The 23,582-nt window shown below is 41.0% G+C and overlaps 1 protein-coding gene across 1 annotated transcript in view; it reads right to left on the bottom strand.

Moving 5' to 3' along the window:
• Positions 1 to 23,582, bottom strand: part of XPO1 (exportin 1) — a 93,815-nt gene that overhangs the window by 45,912 nt on the left and 24,321 nt on the right. Inside the window, exons 2-7 of the mRNA XM_056567744.1 lie at positions 20,700 to 20,831; positions 18,331 to 18,432; positions 1,287 to 1,359; positions 885 to 946; positions 763 to 807; positions 466 to 647 (exon numbers count right to left, since the gene is read on the bottom strand). Coding sequence (XP_056423719.1) covers positions 466 to 647; positions 763 to 807; positions 885 to 946; positions 1,287 to 1,359; positions 18,331 to 18,432; positions 20,700 to 20,825 — 590 coding nt within the window. The 5' untranslated portion in view covers positions 20,826 to 20,831. The remainder of the gene's footprint in view (positions 1 to 465; positions 648 to 762; positions 808 to 884; positions 947 to 1,286; positions 1,360 to 18,330; positions 18,433 to 20,699; positions 20,832 to 23,582) is intronic.

Genomic DNA, 23,582 nt, shown 5'->3' with positions numbered 1-23,582 from the left:
TCTGGTTGATGGCGAGGAGGGGTTAACTGTCCATGCAGCAATGCACCTAGCCCCTAGCTTGCATGTGTGGGATCAGGCAGCGCCATGCTCCTGTCTCCCCACGCTAGAAAAAAAAAAAAAGAAAAAAAAAGGAGAGAAAAATCTAACTAGACACTGATACTAGAAAAATAAAAAATAAAAAGAAATAAGACCAGGTCTGGAGAGCTCCAGACCTGTGTCTGCCTCCTGCTGACACCAAGCTAAAACTGAGTTGTTCAGAGCCAGGTGGCAGGTATATCTTGCCGGGAGGAGCAAACCTTTTGTTTTTTTGCCTAGTGTCAACCTCCTAGTTGCAAGCAGCATATACCCATGGTCCTGTGTCCCCCAATGAAGCGCTCGAGAAATATAACATGCTAAACACAAATTTGTAAGTGTGATATCTAAAGCATTAGTATATCTTACTACTTCATTAAAGGAAACATTTACCTGTCTTTTAAGTGTTTGGCCTTCACTTGTGTAATCTGTCCACTGGAAAAATCAAAAACCTCTTCACTCAAAAGTTTTAAAATGACCATATTGTTCTGACAGAGGCTCTCGCTGGTTTTACTGGCTCCTACAATATCACTGATGAATGTGGGCCAATGTTTAGGCCATTCTTGTTTTAGTATCTGAAAAGATGCAGTAACTTTTTTTAGATTCAGTTATGAACAAGGAGAACACCTCTTCAAGCCTCCATCACAGAGTCATTGCAGAGTTTATAATATTTATTTTAGTACATCTTACCTGAACTAGTATCATGTTCAATTTTCCAATGTACACATTCTCTTTCTAAAAGGAAATAACGCATTGTTACAATTTGTATTGCAATTTAAATATGTGGCCGAACTATAATACTAGTTACTTGCCTCAACACATGTTGCATCAGAAGAGGTCTTTATTATCAGTCCAACTACATATTTCTTTATACCTGGAAAGAGAGGCAAAAATAATTGTAATTCAATTTAAAAGTTGAAGCACAGAACAAAGCTTTCCTTGTGCAGCTATTTCCAGTGTAAATTCTTCAAAACTTAAGCGACGATGCAACATAAGTTTTCCACAAACATTATTGAACTAAAATGATAACTACATAAATATTCAATATTCAGACACTGTAGGTAGCATCATTGGTTTTAATCAAGTTAGGTGCCAGATGCTTGTGTCTTGCCTTTCTTACTCTAAAAAGATATTCGGCACACCAGATAATAGTTGGAATCCAGTGCCCCAACTTTCTTTTACATAAATATTAAAGTTTAAAAGTTAGTATTTACCTTCACATTGATTTCGAGGAAGAATTTTCCAACGTGTTTTGATCACAGTTTCCAATATTTGAAGTCCATAGTACTAAAATTGGAGAACAAAATCATGTAAGTAAAGCACAGGTACAAGTTTAATTTTAAATAGCTCACAATAACGCATACATTCAACTCATTCACTCAAACACCAAAAACAACTAACATAAGTCAGCTACTGGCCCATGAGTTTCCATGCAATTTAAGTTAACGTAAACTATCACCCCTGCTGTCTGATCATGATCACACCAGGAAGATGCAAATAAGCTCTCTGTAGCCAGATAGGCAACTACAAAGTAGTTTAAATATTTAAAAACAATATACGAAAAGATCAAACAAAACAAGTTTTGAGTGAAGGAGAAAAAGTTAGAACAGATTCTACAGTAGCATGAAAATCTACTTATTTTATATAAAAATAAATTATGCCACTGGCAACAGACTTCACTGGTGTGAAACTACAAGCTTAACAAGATATCCCACAGAAACCACCCAACCTGCCCCCAGCATATGCAATAACTTTCAGAGGAACTTTTATACTCTGTCAAATCAGATTGCACTATACATTTACCTTTCAGGTATTATGTAAACAACTTGATAAAAAAGGGATTCAAATAAATGCTACAGAGTGACCACAGTAACCTTTTTACATAGCAACAAAAATTTCATTGAAAAAAAAAGTGTGGAATAAGTGAACATTATTGTTTCATAGAAGGAAAGTAACAGGTGTTTTTGTAAAAAAAAAAAAAAAAAAAATTTAATAAATATTCTCCTTACCAATTCCCTGCTACTCGTGCTGTAACATATCAGATCTCGAGTGATCAATTGAACAAGCAGGGATAAAAAGCTCCCTGCTGTGAACTTCCCTCTCCACTTTATCTGACAGATGGTCCCACTGAATTACATTACAACTATCTTGGTCACATGTCACAGAGGCAGGAGACAACATGCTAAGAACACACTTCTATGGATGGGTAATAGTCTGAATACTCAGACCAATCACAACTTTAGTTTATTGCAGAGACATCTCACTTTTTTTTTAAAATATAAACAGTGCTCATTTAATCTCTTAGGGTCTATTCACACGTACAGTATTATGCGCAGATTGGATGCACAGAATATTCTGCTGCAGATTTCAATGTAAACTGAATGACTGAACACAGCTTGAAATCCTGCACATCAAAACTGCGCAGAATAGACCTTTAAAGACATCTGGCATACCTGTACACCCTAGTCCCGCTCTCGTTATATCAAGTGCGCTCAGGCGTTGAGCTTGCATCATACCCAGTGAGTACCAGTTACTAAAAGCAGCTAGGACCCGCGGTTAAAGGACCCACGGTTAACGCCAGACATTACAATCAGGCCGATGCCAGCAATAGCCCTTCAGACCCCGAACTGAATGTAGATTGCAGCAGGTGCGAAATTACTGAAGCCTGCAAGAGCTGTACCTCGCCATGACCCGCACACACTTCGTTTGGTCTCCTGCCAAGCTGGGAGGAGACCAAACTAACGGATTTTCGCAGGGAACAAAACAGAGCCACCTAGTGGTCGTTTTTTTCAATCACATTAAAAACATAAAAAGGTTGAGAATTTTAACAGCAAGTAAATAGTTAAATGTCTTATAATTACATAAGGAAAAATATATTAAAAAAGGAAAACTGTCACGTGTTCACTTCCGCACTAACCACAGGTACTGACAGGTAGTGCAGGGGACGCTGCTTCATATCATCCCTACGTTGCCCAGATGCGTCTGTTCGCCCGCAAACTTAGTTTTTATATATATATATGCAAATGTGGCTCTAACTGGCACAGGCAGGGTTTTCAGGAGCCTGAACCTGTGGTTAGTGCGGGAGTGAACATGTGACAGTTTTCCTTTAACTGCTTGTAGTTATGGCAGCTATTTTTTCTACAAGTGACAACAGGAAGGGTAGCTATATTAGCTTTTCAGCAACTAATTGATAAACTTTCAAGTCAGTCATGGACAGTATAGTCACTAAATTAGCTTGATCTGTTTGTCATTGATACAGCAGTAACCAATGGTACAAAATTGAGAAGTGCTGCCATATTACTTTGCACCTCAAATAACTTTAAATGATCACTTTGATCATTTTGAACATACCAAGTCATCACATTAACACAAGTCACAACTAAATTGAAAAAAAAAAAAAAAGTGAATTTATTGCCTACAATTGTTTTCTGATTAGCACCAGATAGATATTTTTTTCTAAACTGTTTCTATTTTCTAATTGTATTTTTTTAATTTTTTTAAGTACTATATATTTTCGAATTTGAGGGCAGCCATTTTGCCAGAGCCATTTTAACAGAATTTAGTGCTCTACTGCAAGCCTCTAGAACATAGAAGCGAGGCACACCTCCACATCCTTTCCTTTATGTGGGGAAGGTTTGCATGCTCTGTGACCAGTGCAGAGGTCTTACTACAAGGGAATGGAGGAGAGTTTGATATGCGATTGTCTTATTTATAAACTGGTGTGCCCTTTCAGATTACTTTCCAGTCGCCGCCTCCTTATCCCAGACAAAACAGGAAGTCTAAGCTTAATATTAGGTTTAGTGGCCTGAATGAAAACTGGAAGATAGTACAATCGAAAATTAGGTAGTGTTTTGATCTGTCCTTTTCATGGCAGTAAATGTATGAATCCCACAAAGAGCAATAATACAGTCACCTTAAAGGAGAACTCCAGGATATACAAAGTGTCCCCCATACTGCCGGCAGTAAAAAAATAAAGATGTACATATCTTCCTTCGCTCCCCGGGGCCTCCGGTAACCGGCTCCAGTCTCCGCCACGATCTTCTTCCTGGTGGTTGTCAAGTCATACTGCGTTCAGCCAATCACCGGCCGTAGTGAAGTCCCGACTCAGCCGGCGATAGGCTGAGCGGCAGCGTGATGTTTTTGGCCACGGCAGCAGGTGCTGGGGTAGTGAAGAATTTTGTGTCTTGAAGCGTTCTCACACGGCCGCTCAGACTATCGCCAGCCGAGTCTTCACTGCGGCTGGTGATTGGCTGAGCCCAGTATGACTCGCCGACCACCAGCAACCAGGAAAAGGATCATGGCGGAGACTGGAGCCGGTTACCAGAGGAGCGACGGAAGGTATGTACGTTTTTTTTTTTTTTTTTTTTTTACTGCTGGCAGTATGGGGGAACAATTTTTATATTCTGGAGTTCTCCTTTAATGCAACCTTACTGTCATATACAGTGGGGAAAACAAGTATTTGATACACTGCAGGTTTTCCTACTCACAAAGCATGTATGTGTCTAATTTTTTTATCATAGGTACTTTTTATTTTATTTTATTGCATGACAAGTATTTGATCACCTGCCAACCAGTAAGAATTCTTCTCTCACAGACCTGTTATTTTTTTTCTTTAAGAAACCCTCCTGTTCTCTACTCATTACCTGTATTAACTGCACCAGTTTGAACTCATCTGTATTAAAGACACCTATTCACATTGGCCAAGACCAGAGAGCTGTGTAAGGACATCGGGGATAAAATTTTAGATCTGCACATGGCTAGAATGGGCTATAGGACAATAGGCAAGCAGCTTGGTGAGAAGGCAACAACTGTTGGTGCAATTATAAGGAAATGGAAGTTTAAGATGTCAATCTCCTTCAGTCTGGGGCTCCATGCAAGATCTCACCTCGTGGGGCATCAATGATCATGAGGAATTGAGGGATCAGCCCAAAACTACACAGCAGATCCTGGTCAATGACCTGAGGAGAGCTGGGTCTCCAACAAAAAAATTAATAAAACAAACTACACTCATGGATTAAAATCCAGCATCGCATGCAAGGTCCCCCAGCTCAAGCCAGTGCATATCCAGGCAAGTCTTAAGTTTGCCAATGACCATCTGGATGATTCATAGGAGGAATAGGAGAAGGTCATATGATCTGATGAGACAATAAGAATTAGGTCTAAACTCCTCTCAGTGTTTGGAGGAAGGAGGATGAGTACAACCCCAAAAACACCATCCCAACCATGAAGCATGGAGGTGGAACCATCATTCTTTGTCATGCTGAAAGACCCAGCCATGACCAAGATCTCTATTCAGCTGCAATGACCCGAAACACAGCCAAGGCAACTGAGGGTTGCGCAAGCAGAATTTCAGAAGTGTGAATAAGAGTGCGGAATCCCATAAAAGTCTATGGGCTTTAATTTGAGACGGAATTCCACAAACGGAAATTCTGCCATGTGAATAGACCCTAAGGAGTGGCTCTGCAAGAAGCATTTCACAGTCCTAAAGTGGCCTAGCAAGTCTCCAGACCCGAACCCAAAATAAAATCTTTAAAAGGAAGCTAAAAAAATAAAATAATTAAGTCTGTATTGCCCAGCAACAGCCCCAAAAACTGAAGGATCTGGAGAAGGTCTGTGTGGAGAAGTGGGACAAAATCCCTGCCACAGTGTGGGCAAATCTGTTCAAGAACTACAGAAAGTTTAATCTCTGTAAATCCAAAGAAAGGTTTCTGTACCAAATATTAAAAGTAGTAGTCTACCGAAAAGTATTTCCCGTTCTTTCTGCCCGGGCTCAGTCCATCACTGGCCGAGGTGAGAGATCGCTGCTGCTGGTGATAGGCTGAGCGCAGAACGATTATCTGTGCACACAGAAGGATAAACACCGGACCGGAGGACCGAACAGCTGTAGTGGCGCTATGGGGAAACGGAGGACTGTGATTTATTTTTTTTTGCAGCCCGGGCACAACGGACTGGAAATACTTTTCAGTAGATAACTCCTTAGTGCTGAATGGTATACCAGTTTTTAACGAATACCTTTTATTTTTATGATATGATTTTTTTCATATACCGCAATACCAGTGCGTGTATACAATGTTGGGGATGGAGGGTGTAACTGTACGCCCTCCGCATGCTCCCTTCCTATAACGCGGGGCCACACACCGTACCTAGCAACGGCCAGGATCCGTGGCTAATAGCGCGCGGCACCGATCGCGGTGCCGTGCGCTATTAAACCTTTAGACGTGGCATTCAAAGTTGATCGCAGTGTCTAAAGTGAAAGCTAATCATTGCCGGTTAGCTCAGTGGGCTGTTCGGGATCACTGCGGCAAAATCGCAGCATCCCAAACAGCTGGAAGACACGAGGAGTCTCTTGCATGTCTGATCGCTGAATGACTGCTCCGTGCCAGAGATCAAGGCCCAGGCATGAGCAGTCAAGTGGCAGAATCGTTGATCAATGTTATCCTATGTCGTTTTACCCAAAAACCTACGGCAAAACGGAAAAAAATATGAAATAAAATCACTGTGCGACAAAATGGAACAAAACGCCATTTTGTAACTTTTGGGGGCTTTAGTTTCTACGGAGTACATTTTTCGTTAAAAATTACACCTTATCTTTATTCTGTAGGTCCATACGATGATACACTACTTCTATAGGTTTGATTTTGTTGTACTTCTGAAAAAAAATCATAACTACATGCAGGAAAATTTATATGTTAAAAATTGGTCTCTTGTGACAACTATAACTTAAATTTTCCACATACGGGGCGGTATGAGAGCTCATTGTTTGCGCCATTGTTTTAATCAGTACAACTTTTGTTTTGATCACCTTTTATTCATTTTTTATGGTATAAAAAGTAACCAAAAATACGCTATTTTGGACTTTGCAATTTTTTTGCGCATGCACCATTGACCGTGCGGTTTAATGAACAATTATTTTTATATTTCGGACATTTACGCACGAGGCGATACCACATGTTTACATCGTTTTTTTTTTTTTTTTTTAAATAGGAAAAGGGGAGCGATTCCAACTTATTAGGAATGGGTTAAATCATCTTTATTATTTCTTTTGCAATGTTATAGCCTCCATAGGGGACTATAAACATGCAGTACATTGTCAATACACTGATCAATGCCATTGCATTATAGTGCATTGATTAGTGTTATTGGCGGTTGATTGCTCAAACCTGGATTTCAGGCTTGGAGCAATCAATAGGATGCGCAGGAGGCAGGTAAGGCAACCTTCTGCTGAGTCCTAGCTTATCAGGACATCGCGATTTTACCGCGATGGTCCCGATCTGCCGACTGAGCTGCCGGGAAGCTTTCACTTTCGACGCGTGTAAAAGAGTTAATGCCAGACATCTGCCTGAACTGCAACGTCCGGCATTAGCCACGCGTCCTTGCCACTGAACGCTTCATAACCCTCCCGTGCTGCAGCGCAGTTTAGAAACTGTGCAGGAGATCGGCGACGGGACCCGGCTGTTAATCACAGCCGGAGTCCCGCCGGAGCCATGATCGCACCGGTCTCGGCAGCATTAACTCCCTAGATGCTGTGAACAATCCTGATCACGGCATCTATGGTATTGACAGGGGGAGTGCTCTCCCCCTATTCACCAACAGCGGCGCGATACGATCGCGGGTTGCCGTTGGTTGCTATGGCAGCAGGTGGTCAGATTATGACCTGCTGTCTGCCTGCTACGGAAGCCTGTGAGATCCAGCCAGAGGCTCATCAGGTCATACTGTGCGGCAGTACAAAATGTATTGCAGCATAGTATAACCTGTAAAAAATTTAATAAAAAGTTCTTCAATAAAAGTATGAAGTGTAAGAGAAAAAAAAAAAAAAAAACAACCCTTTCCCAATAAAAGCCCTGTATCATTATCACCAAGGCCAGCTCTTCTAGAAAACAACTCAAGAGGAAGTATCCAATTCTAGAAGGGGCAAGATGATACAAGTTCAGATGGTATAGAAAATAATAAGATTATCTGAACACAGCAGTAATGTATAAGGTGGCACAAACTGCAAAATTACTAGTTATACGATTGTGCTGACGCTCATGGGACATAAGCATAGTCTCTATGGAGCGGGTCAGCAGAGCCCATTGATCATTTCCCAAGAAATGCATTAACACTAAAAGTGACAGAGACAGTGTGGTTTCCTATGAATTAAACATTGGTCTACATGTCTAAAAGTGGCCTAAAACTGACCACAAGACTTTACTATTATTCTAAGCATTTAAGCATAAATGAGTGAGAACCAAAAAAACTTACTGTACTCATAACCATAAAGCAAGCTGGATAAACAAGGGGCAGTACCATTTACAAGTTGTTTTTAGTCAATATTATGGAAACCAAACTTAAGTGACTGTCCACTCAGGAGCCCTGACATGACATGCACGTTTGTACTTATAAAGGCATGGTGACCTGATGTGTATTTTCCTTAGAACTTGCTACTTGGCTGCTTATTAACTCATGGCAGACCTCATGGCAGTTTAAATTATGGCAGAACTGTGATCTGTGTCAATAGTTTGGCCACAGTGCCTTCAGGGAGTCCAAAATCTTCAGACATCCCTCCGGTCTAATTACTAGCTCAGGCTGCCGCACGTCTTCCTCAGATTGGCTGATGTACATAAACCCAAGTCTGTAACAGGCTGAACAGAAAGTCAATGTATGAAAAGCAGATATCTATTACAGTTGTGGGGTGAATAATCATGAAGTGCAGACTTCTACACCAGAAGAGAAGATTAGGATTAGCAGGTAAATGATACCAATTTTTTCAGCCTTACTAAGGGGAGTTTTGTGTGTACTGAGCCTTACTAAAGGGAGCTTGAAGACACACTTAAATAGGCACTGTCAGATACAAAAACTTTTCATATGTTGTAAAGCATGCAACACCAATAGGTTTTACAATTGCTTTCATTGGCTTTTTCAGTATGAAATACTGAAAATTTTCTAGTCAAACAACTGCGCCTGCTTGCCTGCTTTGAGACATAATAGTCCTGCTGTGTCCATGCGTCATCACCTACGTCATGGACACACTTCCTTGATTGACAGCTTTGCGCAAAGGGCTCACAGCTGGGAGGAAAAATCCTCCCACTGTCAGCTTGTGTCCCGCTACTGTCAGTGAGGACAAGCTGGGAGTTGTAGTTTTGCTAATGCTAGGTGTATACTATACTGAGGGAGGGTGCGGAGACCTGCACAGTGAGGCCACGCCCTTCCCTTTGGGAGGCAGACTAGTAAGCTAAATTAAAAAAGTAATAAAATAAAGGCGCTAGACACAAAAATTAGATGTACATGGTCAGGATTAGGTACTGAGTGGTTAAAACAAAAAAAACACATTTTTGGTTGGATCTGACTGGTACGCTTTAAGTTGGAGGAAATCTGTCACCAGTGTCATCTGCACTAACCTGTCGGTACAGACAGAGTGCAGGTGACACTGATGACAACAGTGATGTAATCGCTGCTGTTCTCTAGCAGCGGGACCCAGCAGAGAACAGCAGCGGTGATGTCACTAAGCTCCGCCTATGCTCCAAGCCGGGCCCGGAGCTGAAGATACCGGAGAAGATTACGGAAGAACGACTGCACGGACCGGGACAAGGTAAGTTCCGTTGTCATCTGTGTAACTTGCACTACCTGTCAGTACCGACAGGTTAGCGCAGGTGACAGATTTCCTTTAAAAAGTGTATATCGTTTGCATGTAAATTAGGGCAAAAGCCAAAACATTAGTAGTTATATTTTACTATATTTTACTATAAGTTTTACAAAAGCAGCAAGGGCAGCCATACTATCACTTTGGAATTAGCTTCTAAGAAGCAGACAGTCTCATTTGGCTGGTGTGTTCCATCAACTTAAACATTGCTATTTAATTTATTTTTACAGTCTTAATCTTTTAGCACCATTACCTTCCAGGGTTCTGTACAGAGTGCTATACAGAAGCAGCGAACAGCTATACATAAAAGGCTGTCAGGGACAATACAGAACCAGCAAATACTTAATGCATGAGGAAACTAATCAATGTTGGTACAATACTATCTTCTGCATAAGTTTCTCAGTTTTAGATTTCCGCTTACAGTATGGACCAGTATTGCTTAGAACAAAAATAAAGGTTTACCTAATCATCATATAAGTCAATTTCAAGAGAGCTTTGTACTAAAGCAAAGCTAGAGTTACATGGAGCAGATTTGCTGCAGAAAGCCTGTTGAGGCAGGGGGGAAAATCCCTCCACAAATTGTGGAAATTTTTGGCCCCTTTGGCAGTTTCCCTGCAGGAGTTTACGAGTTTTGTTGGGTACCAAGAAGAAGAAAAAAAAAAAAAAAAAAGATGCAGGAGGGATATTTTTCAGAACAACATTTTTATTAATTTTTCAATCAGGGACCAATTTATGTGAGCGGGCCGGGACATTATAATGTAGCCGCAATATTAAAAATGAATAAAAAGGGCCATGTAAATGTAAAACCAAGTTCCTTTTTATGTAAACATTGTAACACGTGTTTTTTTTTATGGTAACTAGAGATGAGAGAACTTACAGTAAATTCGATTCGTCACGAACTTCTCGGCTCGGCAGTTGACGACTTTTCCTGCGTAAATTAGTTCAGCCTTCAGGTGCTCCTGTGGGCTGGAAAAGGTGGATACATTCCTAGGAAAGAGTCTCCTAGGACTATATCCACATTTTCCAGCCCACCGGAGCACCGGAAAGCTGAACTAATTTATGCAGGAAAAGACCAACTGCTGAGCCGAGAAGTTCGTGACGAATCGAATTTACTGTAAGTTCGCTCATCTCTAATGGTAACCTACGAAGTTTTATTTTAAAAAAGCTACCGTATTTATCGGCACATAACACTCATTTTTTTAGGCTAAAATTTTTAGCCTAAAGTCTATCTGTGTGTTATACGCCGATAAGCCGCTGCAGTTCAATGATTTAAAGCGGGCTCTTTAAATCAATGAACAGCAGCGGCTTTTGCAGGTCCAGAGACCTGCAGTCGCTGCCCGCTTCTCTCCCCCTGCCTTTCCTGGTGTCTAGAGCCCTGCTGCCGCCGCTTCTCTCCCCCTAGCTATCGGCGCCGCTGCCCCATTGCCTCCCCCATCCCCGGTTTTGATTACCTGTTGCCGGGGTCGGGTCCGCGGTGCTTCTGGCTCCGCTGTGGCGTCTATTAGTCGTTGCGAGGCGCAATGACGAGTGACGCGACGTCACTAGTCATAGCGTAGCGCAGCGACGCATAGACACCACACCGTAGTCAAAAGCAGCGCAGGACAAGAGACACTTGCATAAGTGAAGGGAATGGATGGTCAATAGTTCAAGACTGAAGCTGTAAACCATTGGAAAAACTGCTGCCATTCAGCTAAGGCTATAAAAACTTGTAAACTCGATTGTTAGCTTAAAGGGGTACGCCGACCCTAGACATCATGAGGGGCGGAGCCGTGATGTAGCAATGCTCCGGCCCCTGTATCGCCCGTCATTATGCACAGAGCATCGGGGCAATCCCGGGGGTCCCCAGCAACGGGACCCCGGCGATCTGACATCTTATCCCCTATCCTTTGGAAATGCAGCAGATAGCCGGGGTCCCGCTGCTGGGGACCCCCGGGATCGCCGCTGCGGCACTGCGCACTCATTACTGCACAGAGCGAATTCGCTCTGTGCGTATTGACATGCAATACAGGGGCCGGAGCATCGTTACATCACGGCTCCGCCCCTCATGATGTCACGGACCGCCCCCTCAATACAAGTCTATGGGAAGGGGCGTGGGGGGGTCGTCACGCCCCTGCCATAGACTTGCATTAAGGGGGTGGGCCGTGATGTCACGAGGGGCGGAACCATGACGTCACGCTGCTCCATCCCCTGTATTGCCCATCATTACGCACAGCAGGACCCCGGCGATCTGACATCTTATCCCCTATCCTTTGGATAGGGGATAAGATGTCTAGGGGCAGAGTACCCCTTTAAACTTGACTATGGGATTCTACTAGGGAATTCATGTTTTATAATAAATGCCCCTTCCTGGATCCTCCCACTGCCCTATCTTCAGCAGCAAATCAGCACACAAACTGTTCAATACAGTAGACTGTTGGCTTCCCAGCCAGTAGTCATGTGGTAATGACATGTATGTTGCCTTTCTTTCCTTCGACTCCTCTGTATTAATATGTGAATGTATTTTATACATTCCTTGGAGTCTGAGTTGGAAGCACAGAAAACTCCAGAGACGGAGTTGGAGTCGGAACATTTATCTACCGACTCCAAAGCCCTGGAGGATACGCCTGCGGGGCGTAAATGCTCACTGCACCCCTTATTACATTACATGAGGGGTGTCCACTGTTCTGGCACTACTCGTAAACACACGTGGCCTTTAATTCCGGACAAATTTTATCTTCAAAAGCTCAATGGCATTCTATTCTGAGCATTGCAGTTCGCCCGCAGAGCACTTCACGCCCACATATGGGGTATGTTCTTAGAAGAAATTGGGTTACGAATTTTGGGGAGCTTTTTTCCTATTTCCCCTTGTGAAAATGAAAAAATTTAGTGTAACACCAGTGTAAGGAAAGTATATGTAGTGTTTTACCCTTTCCTATGTGTTAGTGTAATGTGTTTAGGGTACATTCACACAGGCATGTTTACGGAGAGTTTCCCACTAGGAGTTTGCGCTGCGGCGAAAAATTTGCTGCAGCTCAAACTTGAAGCAGGAAACTCACTGTAAACCCGCACTGACCGGCTGTGCATGCTGGGAGTTGTACTTTTGCAACAGCTGGGGGCACACTGGTTGGAAAACCTTCAGTTAGGTTCTGTTACCTAACTCAGTATTTTCCAACCAGTGTGCCTCCAGCTGTTGCAAAACTACAACTCCCTGCTTGCACTAATCGCCAAAGGGCATGCTGGGAGATGTAGTTATGCAACAGCTGGAGGTACGCAACTACAACTCCCAGCATGCCGAGACAGCTGTTTGGGCATGCTGGGATTTGCAGTTTTGCTGGAGGACAACAGTTTAGAGACCACTATATAGTGTATAGCGATTGCCGACATTTTGGGGGGGGGGGGGTGTTTGAGTCTGGGCATTTGCACAGGGTGTCTGCTGATCGATATCAGCATTCACCCTGGCGGGGACCGAAATTCCCACAGGCGTACCTGTACGCCCTGCGTTTACATCGGGTCGGTCCAGACTGCTAATGATAGCTGGGACCCTGGGCTAATAGCGCATTGCACAGATAGGTGTGCTGTGCACTATTAACCCTTCAGACGCGGCAATCAAAATTGATCGTCGCATCCAAAACGAACGTAAAAGCTTCCCAGCAGCTCAGTTAATAAGTTAAGTTAATAGATCTTTTAACCCCTTCCCTAATAAAAGTTTGAATCACCCCCCTTTTCCCATTAAAAAATAAATTTCAAAGTCCAAATTAGCGTATTTTTGGTCACTTTATAGATCATTAAAAAAAATAGCGATCAAAAAGTCCAATCAATGCAAAAATGGTACTGATAAAACGTCCGAACGCGGCGCAAAAATTTGCCCTCATACTGGCCCGTACGCGGAAAAATAAAAAGTTATGAGGTCAGAAGATTACAATTTTAAACGTATACATTTTCCTGCATGTAGTTTTGATTTTTTTTTAAAGAATTACGACAAAATCAAACCTATATAAGTAGGGTATCATTTTAACCGTATGGACCTACAGAATAAAGATAAGGTGTCATTTTTTACTGAAAAATGCACTGCATAGAAATGGTTTAAATCAATGATCTGCAGCGGCTTCTTGGGGGGTGGAGAAATAGCCGATAACTTATACCGATATTCCGGTATAAATTATCGGCTATCGGCCTGAAAGGCCACAGAGTATCTGTATTGGCCCTAAAAAAAAAAAAAAAAATATCGGTCGATCCCTACTTTTTAGTACATTTTTTCTGGGATGTGATGTGACCAAAAATCTGCAATTTTGGTGTATGGAATTTATTTGCATTTACACCTTTTACCACGCAGCATCAGGAACATCACAATTTAATACTTCGGACAATTGACAATTACGCATGTGGAGATACTAAACTTTTTTTTTTTTTTTTACAGTGTTTTATTTGAACAATGGGAAGGGGGTGGGGATTCTAACTTTTATTACAGGGAGGATTTTTTTAATATTTAAAAATTAAGTTTTCAAAAAAATTTTGTCCACCTGGGGGCCTATCATAAGCCATTATTAGATAGCATTACCTTGTTCTATGTAAGCCATTGCATTACATTGATCTGTGTTTTCAGTGCTTGATTGTTCAGGGTTGCCAAAGGCAGCCTTAAGCAATCGGTGAACCATGGAGCAATGGGAACGACGGGTAAGTCCCAGTCCTTCCCCGGCAACCCATCTGCAGCCTGTGAATACATCACGGAGCTGTAGATGGGTCCCCTAGACCCCAGGGATTACCGTCCATTAACGTTGAAATGTTATGATCCCTAATGATCACAGCATTTAACTATTTCAATGACCAATATCGGATCCAGCTCAGATGTCCATCATTACCGGCAGATGTCAGCTGCTAATAGTAGCAGAGATCTGCCAGTTATGATGCAGACCCGCATCATGTTCCCCTCATCCAACCCATGACATACCGGTACATTAAGGCCAGGAAAGGGTTAAAACCAACATTGCTTTTTCTTTTGGCCATTTTCATTCCCATAGACTTCAGTGGGATAAAATGCAAAGTTTTTACAGGAAAAAAAACTAGTCTCAACATGAGGTCTTTTTCAATAACTGCCAGGGAGCCCAAAATTGCTAAAATAAAAAGGCCAGGAAGATTGGAAAAAAAATAAAATAAAAGCCATAATGAAATACGCCAAGTGGATTTTGCGCTTCTCCATAGACTTGCTGTTAACATCTGGCTGACTTTTTTAAGTGGAAACTTGGCCTAAGGGTACATTCCCACACTGCAGATCTGCCGCGCATTTTCTGCAGCATGTGAACATATTCTTTTAATGTGTAGCAGGATCCTCACTTTTAGGCTATATTGGATCAAACACAAGGTATATTTTACAATTAAATGAATCCCAATATATCATTATATTTATCACATGACCAGGCAGTTGTTGCTACATTGTGGAACCAAAAAAAAATTAAAATAAAAAGTTTACTCAACTTTAAAAAGTAAATAAATATTTCTATAAAAAGCTACCAGCCTCAGCAATACCTGAAAGGTAAATTTTGCATTCTGAAAGCTTGACACAGGATAAAAGTTTTACTATAGAAGGTTAGTTATTATACAACAAAGTCGATCAATATAACTTCAACCAAAGGGATCATATAAGCGCTTCACACAATGTGCAAACGTATCTGCTGTTGGGCAATATTATACACTAAAAAAGAGTGCCAGAACAAAACTTAAAGGTCTTGTTCAATATAACCGTTTCATTGTTTCGCTTTACAGAACCTGAAATTGTCCCATCAAAATAAGACTTATCTAAAGTAACTAATACTGATGGGATAATGTAGAAAAAAAAACAAAACACAAACAAAAAACACAATGATCAGAAAATGTAGGCACAGCTGGAGCATGCATGTGCTAATTTAGCATTTTTTGGGGATAGACAGAACAGATTTTTAGGAGCCCATTTTTACCACCACAATGTATTATGACCCAATTTATGGCATCGGTTTAAAAAAATATAAATAAATTAAAAAAAATTACAAAATAAAAAGATCAAAACCTGTGTAGAGGAAAAGTTGCTGAGTTGCCTATAGCAACCAATCAGATCGCTTCTTTCATTTTTTAAAAGGCCTCTGAACAGGTGTTCATAAATCTCCCCCCAATGATCCCGATGAATGGGACAATCCCTGCTCACATCTATAGCAAAATTAGGTCAAAAGAAATTTTGGTGGCAAGAAATCTTTAATCCTTTATAACTATTAGGGTATGTTCACACTACAGTGAATATACACTGAATTCAGCGAGCGGAGATTCAGACTGGCAGCGGCGGTAGGACCGCACGGCACTGAGCCATCACCATTGACTGCTATGCAGTGCTCGCGGACTTCCGTGCAGAATGAACATGTTCATTCTTTGCGCAGAACAATTTCAGCTGCGGAATTGTCCGCCGCTGAAATTCCGCAGTGTGAACGGGTCTCGGAGACCCATTCACACTAATGCTAAGTTCACACCACGGAATTCCGTAGTGTGAACATACTCTTAATAGGAGGATTTTGTAAAAGAGGACTTCTAAAAGCTTGTCAACAAAATACAGTAATATATATATATAATTTTCTTTCTTTTTTTTTTTTTGCACAAATCACATCTTAGTGCTGTGATTACATTATGCTTCGTTTTTTCTTTCCCTGGATTGTGGTCATACTAGAGCAAAGGTCATGCTGTGACCACATTATGTGCATAAACCCTAAAAGTGGCAAGTTCAGTGCAGAAATTTCTGCAACTGTGTATCATTTCCATGCATGTGAATGTTTCTTCATCCCATGCATGGATTACTGAAAGCCCTATTCAAAAGAATGCAACAGAATTAAAGTATTTTTCATCAGTATCTTTTAGCTAAAACTAGGTGTGGAACTTAGACAGAAAACTGAACGAATGGGAACCATGATTAGCTTTGGATTCTAGTTTCACAATCTTGCTCTGTTCCAATAAACTGCTCCAAAACCCTATATACCAGTCTGCAGCAAATGTCTGACCTCAACTTGCTTATTGCTACAAGCACCCAATAACCTTTACAATTTAGATGTTCTAACTGTATAAAGGAAAGTATGAAAACTGTAGCTCCAACCTGTTTAAAATGATAAAATTCTCCAGGTTTTGTTGGGACCATTTTCTTTATCAGCAACTGAACACAACAGCAAATATGAATTGCAGATTGTATGACAATGATCCCTGTGGCAGAAGTTTCTAAATAATCATTTATATCTATCCACAGGTCCCAAAGCCTCCCAACCACCACCCCAATCCCAACCCCCACCCATGAAACAAAACAATTGATGAACAGAATTGAGTTAAAGGGAATGAAAAGGGTAGACCTTGTGGAGGCCTGCCGTCAAAGCCTAGCTGTGTCAGTTGCACAGGAAGACACCCCTTTTCTTCCTATTACAAGCAATCAACATAATGGAACATTAAGATTAATATCAAGAAGCGATAACAGCTTAATAAATAAAAATTGCATAAAAGCCAAATGTAATAGTGCAGAAAATTTAGCACCAAATCATTTGCAGTTTATGTAAATTGAAGAGTTCTTTACCTGTTTCTTTCTGTTCCGCTAATCATGTCATTTTTTCACAAGACAATTTGAGTTTTTTTATAATGTACTGTTGATAAATCAACTTAAACATTAGTAACGTCTGTCAGTATTTAACAGCAGAAAAAAAAACGTCCAGGCAAGCAAATACTGTTAACTACAGTTAGCACTTTGAGGAAGATTAAAGAATGATTTGCCAAGATAATGAGCCTTAAAATACCAAATATATAATGGGATGCTTTAGGGAATTTGCAGCAAACACTGCGAAAAAGAAAAACGGAAGGGGGGGGGGGAAAATAAAAATACAAAAAAATTAAATTCATTTTTAAATCTAATTATGCATACACACACATTATTGCAGATTCTCCGAAAAATGTTATTTCATGTGATTTAGCATAAAATAATAAAGCGTTGAACAAAACGGCAAATAGACACATTTAAAGCATATTATGATGATGATTATCAGAGCATTGAAACATAAAATATATGGACAGGGGAGGCTCAAAGTGCTGTTGAGTATTTTGATTTATCAAGAAACCCTTTGTTTATTCAAAAAATATATATCTAATGTTTAATAAATGTAGCAACAGGTAAGGGTAGTATACATGTCTTAGCAAATTAAACTGTTTCAGGTGCCCAATTATACACCTTCAAAGCAACTTCAGTCTTTATTTGGGATATCAATCCTGCACAGAGTCCAAAACTTAAAATCTCAATAGCCCTTAGGAGTGGAGGATTGAGAGTTCACCCGAGACGTATTACAAATTTATATATGTCTCTCTCACACAAACATACAAAACAGTAGGACTTCTAAGGCATCTACACTCATCAGGGACATGAGAATTAAGCTGGAACTAGACAGCCCCTTTTAAACCCGTACTTAAAGACAGACTTTTGGAACCATAATGTATATTTAATCGACTTTGTTTTTATATATACTTGAAGTGAATCGCATTCACTGTTTCAAAACTAGCCTTGCAGACAAAAGCCAAAGCCCAGCAATCAAGACACCTTCCTAAAAGTTGTTAGAGGAATAGGGTGGAAGAGCAATGCAACAAAATGTTTCTTTTTAAACTTGTTAACGTTCTCTTACTTTGGTGTTCATGTTCTGTGAAAACTCGAGAATGGTGTCCACTCTTGTCCAGGCATCTGGATGCTCTTTTAAGTGGGTTAATACTTCCTGCGCCATTCTTTGCTATGATTTAAGAAAAAAAAACACAAATGTTTGGAAATTAAAAGTTATGCTATTCTAAATTACAACATCCTTCATCTAAAGTGCTGTAATTAAAAGAAACTCATCTCTTTACTTATGCTGCCCATACTGGGGGCAGCATAACCTAGCAACAGATATACAGTTTCTGGGCAGAATCTACCCCTTGGTACCCCTTACAGCTTAGACAATGATTTATTGCGTAGGGAATACATACAATTTTCCAATACACTTTCTGATGTTTTAAACAGAACCTGTGATGACTTTCATGCTTTCTGAACCATGAGTTAACCTGGATGTTGAAAAAGCTCAGTGTGCAGTTAAAGCTGATGAGGTTGAAAAGGAGACATCACCATCAAGACAAAACTATAGTCGTAAGGTTTTGATCCAGATGAAGGAAAACCCCCTATAAAAGGCAGATACTATTTGCATATGACAAAAAGGAAAAAAAAAACAAAAACAAAAAAACTTCCTAAATTACTGTTTACTAAGAAAAGAAATATGTCCTGGCCATGAGTTACTGCTCTGATAACTGTACTGTGTCTTGTGACAAGGAATGTACCTGTGGGATATTCACATGACCAGGACTGATTTTTATCCCCTAAAAGTACACCACGAAAGGTTCCTATTTAATTATAGCAAATAGACACCTTATGGGCGCGTTCCAACACGGCGTATATGCAGCGTTTTTCACGCTGCGGAAAATTAACGGCAGCAGTGGGAAATATGCTGCGTATTCCTTGCTCACTATACACACAGGGCTTTCCGGCAGCAGCCCTATGTGTGCAGAAAGCCCTGTGTGTATAGTGAGCAAGGAATACGCAGCATATTTCCCGCTGCTGCCGTAAATTTGAAATACGCTGCGTATACGCTATGTGGGAACGCACCCTAAAAGTCAAATTGGGAAGTATATGAGAAAAAGGTTACCTTTTCATTATACAATGAATAACCCTATTAGCTAGAACGTGAACACATCTTTAGAGAGTCCATGTCATACATAACTTTTTACATGTTGCAGGGACTATTCGTGTCCCTACCAGCCTTATAGGCGAGTGAAGCGTGCAATATCTCAAAAGTTTTGCATACTTTCAAATTTGTCTCAAGAGCCTCAATCAAAGATGACTGATAGGGATCGACCGATTATCGGTTTGGCCGATATTATCAGCCGATATTCAAGATTTTGGACATTATCAGTATCGATAATGCCCCGTCCCCCGGCCAGAGACCGCCACCGCCCCATTGCCTCCTCCATCTCCGGTATTATAATTACCTGTTCCCGGGGTACTCGCTACTTCTAGCTCCTGCGGCGTCCTGCTCTGCGTTGTGCAATAACGAGTAACTTCAACACGACGTCACCGTCAGTGCGCACAGTGACAGCTCAGGATGCCAGAAGTAGCGCGGACCACGGGAACAGGTAATTATAAAACCGGGCATGGGCGAGGCAATGGGGCAGCGGCGGTGGTTGGATTCAGGATCGGCAGGGGGAGATAAGCGGGCGGCGGTAGTTTCTGGCCAGATTTAAAGCGCCCGCTTTAAATCATTGATCTGCAGCGGCTACTGCGGGGCCGGGGGTATAAGTCATTGGCCTCAAAGTTCACTGATTATCGGTATCTGTCCGAAAAATATATTATATATACACACACATATATACACATACATATATATATATGTATAAAAAAATAAACAATAATCGGTCGATCCCTAATGACTGATCTAATTGTCTGCCAAGGGTAACTGCTCCACTTCTCACACAATGAGAAGTGAAGATTATTTAATCTGCTTATTGAACTCTGCAAAGAGTCATTGGGGGAAATTTGTCCAAGAATCATTCAAGATCTGTGAGAGGAAAAGTTGACCAGTTGTCCATAGCAACCAGATTTCTTCTTTCAGTATTAAAAAGGCCTCTCAAAAGATAGTGTGATTTGTTGCTAGGGAAATCTTTTCATCTGCACAGGTTTAAATAAACCTCCCCCCATTAAGTGTCTGTACTAAAAGCACGAAAATGGGACTGAAACTTTGTCTAAATCCATACTGTACTTGCTCCACTCTTCCTTGAATGTCACCATGTCAGAAGTTTTTGGAAGTTACCCTTCAACTAGGTTGGCAATTTTGGACCACAGTTTTAAAACCACCCATTTCAGATGCCTTATGTAAAACTTGACCTCAACAAATGTTTTGGCATTAATACCCAAGTAAAAAGTATGGCAGACAAGTAATAGACAAAATAAAAGGGGATAACATTTTCTAGTTACCTGTGCACCTTCTCCATGGTATAAGCAATTCACTACATTGTCCAAAAGATTGATGTCCAGTTTCTGGCTGAAATCCAGCAGCTGTCGAGCTGCATGGTCCGCTAACATGGTCATAATTGCTGGCATAGATTACTGCAATATAACATAAGAAACAAAGAAATACAATGAATTGTTCAATAATGTTTGTCAATAGTGGTTTGTATTTTAAGCAATGCAATACATTTGAATAGAGGAACGATAATTTACACACACTGTATGGGTTATAACAAAAACAGATTAGCATTTTATTGATATTGTGGTTTATTTCCGGAGTGTGTATTTTCATTTATTCTTTAGATAATTATTGGAACCATCACTTGTCAAATATGTAACCCTGCTTGATACACCTTTATTGTAATCCTACCCCCGATGAGTGAACTGCAATATTTTCTCTTGTCACCAAATTTATAATAGAAAACCAAGCATTAGATTTTACCATATACAACGATTGGCAAAATAAAATCTTCATCCTCACCATCCCCGGGGGAACATTTCTGCCCGCAGGGATGGTGAGGATATGGGCTTAGATTTATCAAACTGTGTAAGAAAAAAATAGAGTGATTTTCCCACAGCAAACAATCACAGCTCAGGTTTCACTTTACCAGAGCTCGTTAGCTGAACTATGATTGGTTGCTGTGGAAAAATCACTAAATTTTCTCTCTCACATTTTGATAAACCTGGACCATGAAGTTTATAAGTCTCCCCTGCCAGCCCTGTTAGCCGTCCCCTGGGCGGGGAGCTAAGCTTACCTAGTCCCACCGCTCCGGGATGTAGGGACACCCCCTCTGAGTGATTGGCAGCCCACGTCATCAGCCTGCTCCCTAAGCAGACGGACCAGGGCAGATACACAGGCTGTCAAGCACATAAGGGGGCATCAGGACTAGGCAAGAATAGCTCCCTGCCAAAGGGACTACTTACAGCGCTGGTGGGGGAGACTTACAGACTTTATATCCTCACCATCCCTGCAGGCATAAACATCCCACAGGGGTGGCAAGGCTGAAGAATTTACATGTTGTCAAACGTTCTATATGGGAAAATGTAATGCTTGGTTCCCTTTTTACCAGAACAGACTTTTTAAAAGCAAGAGAGTCAAAATTCATGAGCTAATACAACTGAACATTTAAGTCCACTGAAAAAAAAAATGTGAATTCCAAACACGCACCACCTGAAAGTTTAAGCTATTTCATATAAAATTGTTTTGGGCAGGACACGCACACAGACATGTCAGTTTTCTTCTGGATATGGTAGTGTTTCTATTTTACAGAAACAGAAGCTACTACAGTAAGTTATGTACAATGCTTTTCTTCCACAGCACATACATAGCAAAGGAGACACCAAAAACGTAAAGATGATGCCAGTCATACAGAGCATTTATAAGACAATATACATAGTTTTGAGCATTACAGTAAGTAAGCGTCACCCAGCAAGTATAAGTTGCTCCTATTAAGTGTAGAGGCTTTCAGGACACCGCTCAGCAGATGCCAAAGACTTTTAGGGACTACAGGATTCTATGCAAGTATAGCGTATGCACCATGAACTTCCCCTCCACACAGTTCAGGAAAGCCAATATGGTGTCTATACATTTCAGATGTAAAAATGCATTCAAACAGCAATCTCTTGGCTGAGCATTCATAGGTTCTGAATAGGGAAGAAAATGTCTACTAAGACTGGTGGACTGGACTATTCGCCTTTTTACCAAAGGATTGAGCATTGTGAAGACCAACACCAACCCCCTCCCCTAACATCTTCCATCAGGTGGTCCCCCATGCACAATAGATAATTGCCATAACAGTCCAATTCTGCTGGAATTTGTCAAACACGAACCTAACCTGTAAGTTTAGCTTTAGGGACAATTCTGATCTGCTTGCCCGCATTTCCATAAAGAGAAGTGGTGAAAGGAGAGGCACCAGTAAAGAGGACTTCAAACTTTTTTCCAAATTCAGAAGAGATCTACCAGCAAACGTTCCTGGCTCTGATCGACAAAAGTTTTTTATGTTTTTTTTGTGTGCATTCTCAGATGTTATTTTCACACAAACTCCATTATAGGAGCTTAGCTAAACCGAACAGCCCATTTACTTATGATTTATAGCCTAACACTGAATAATGCTAAACTTTAGCATATGTGATCAGCAATCTACTGCACAGGCGCTATAGTTCGATTGAAGCCGAGAGCTGGACGGAGCAGATGAGGGAAAAGCCTGAAGGTAAACAAACAAATCAGATCCCTTCATACATGTGGTGAGGGGTGACCAGTTAGGGGGACAATCAATGGTGTGCTTTAGCATCGTAATCACTATTGATCACAGCACTTAAGGGGTTAATGATAAAGGGCAAGATAGCAGTTTTCTGTCATTAACTAAGTGCACAGCTGTTGATAGCAGCCTTCCCTTAGTGTATAAAGTGAGCACAGCTACTGCGCTCGATCAGTCTGAATACTGATCAAGTACCAGGGCACCAGAACGCCCATTTACCTCCATTGTCCTTAAAGGGGGTACTCCGGTGGACTGGTGCCAGAAAGTAAAACAGATTTGTAAATTACTTCTATTTAAAAATCTTAATCCTTCCCGTACTTAGCTGCTGTATACTACAGAGGAAGTTGAGTAGTTATTTTCTGTCTAACCACAGTGCTCTCTGCCGACACCTCTGTCCATGTCAGGAACTGTCCAGAGCAGGATGGGTTTACTATAGGGATTTGTTCCTGCTCTGGACAGCTCCTGAAACAGACAAAGGCTTTAGCAGAGAGCACTGTGGACAGACAGAAAAGAACAACTCAACTTCCTCTGTAGTATACAGCAGCTGATATATCCTGGAAGTATTAAGATTTTTAAAAAGAATTTACAAATG

This window comes from Hyla sarda, chromosome 3, assembly GCF_029499605.1.
Source record: "Hyla sarda isolate aHylSar1 chromosome 3, aHylSar1.hap1, whole genome shotgun sequence".
NCBI classification, from domain to species: domain Eukaryota; kingdom Metazoa; phylum Chordata; class Amphibia; order Anura; family Hylidae; genus Hyla; species Hyla sarda.
The sequence above is the reverse complement of the archived record's forward strand: the minus strand, read 5'-3'. Positions and strand labels throughout refer to the sequence as shown.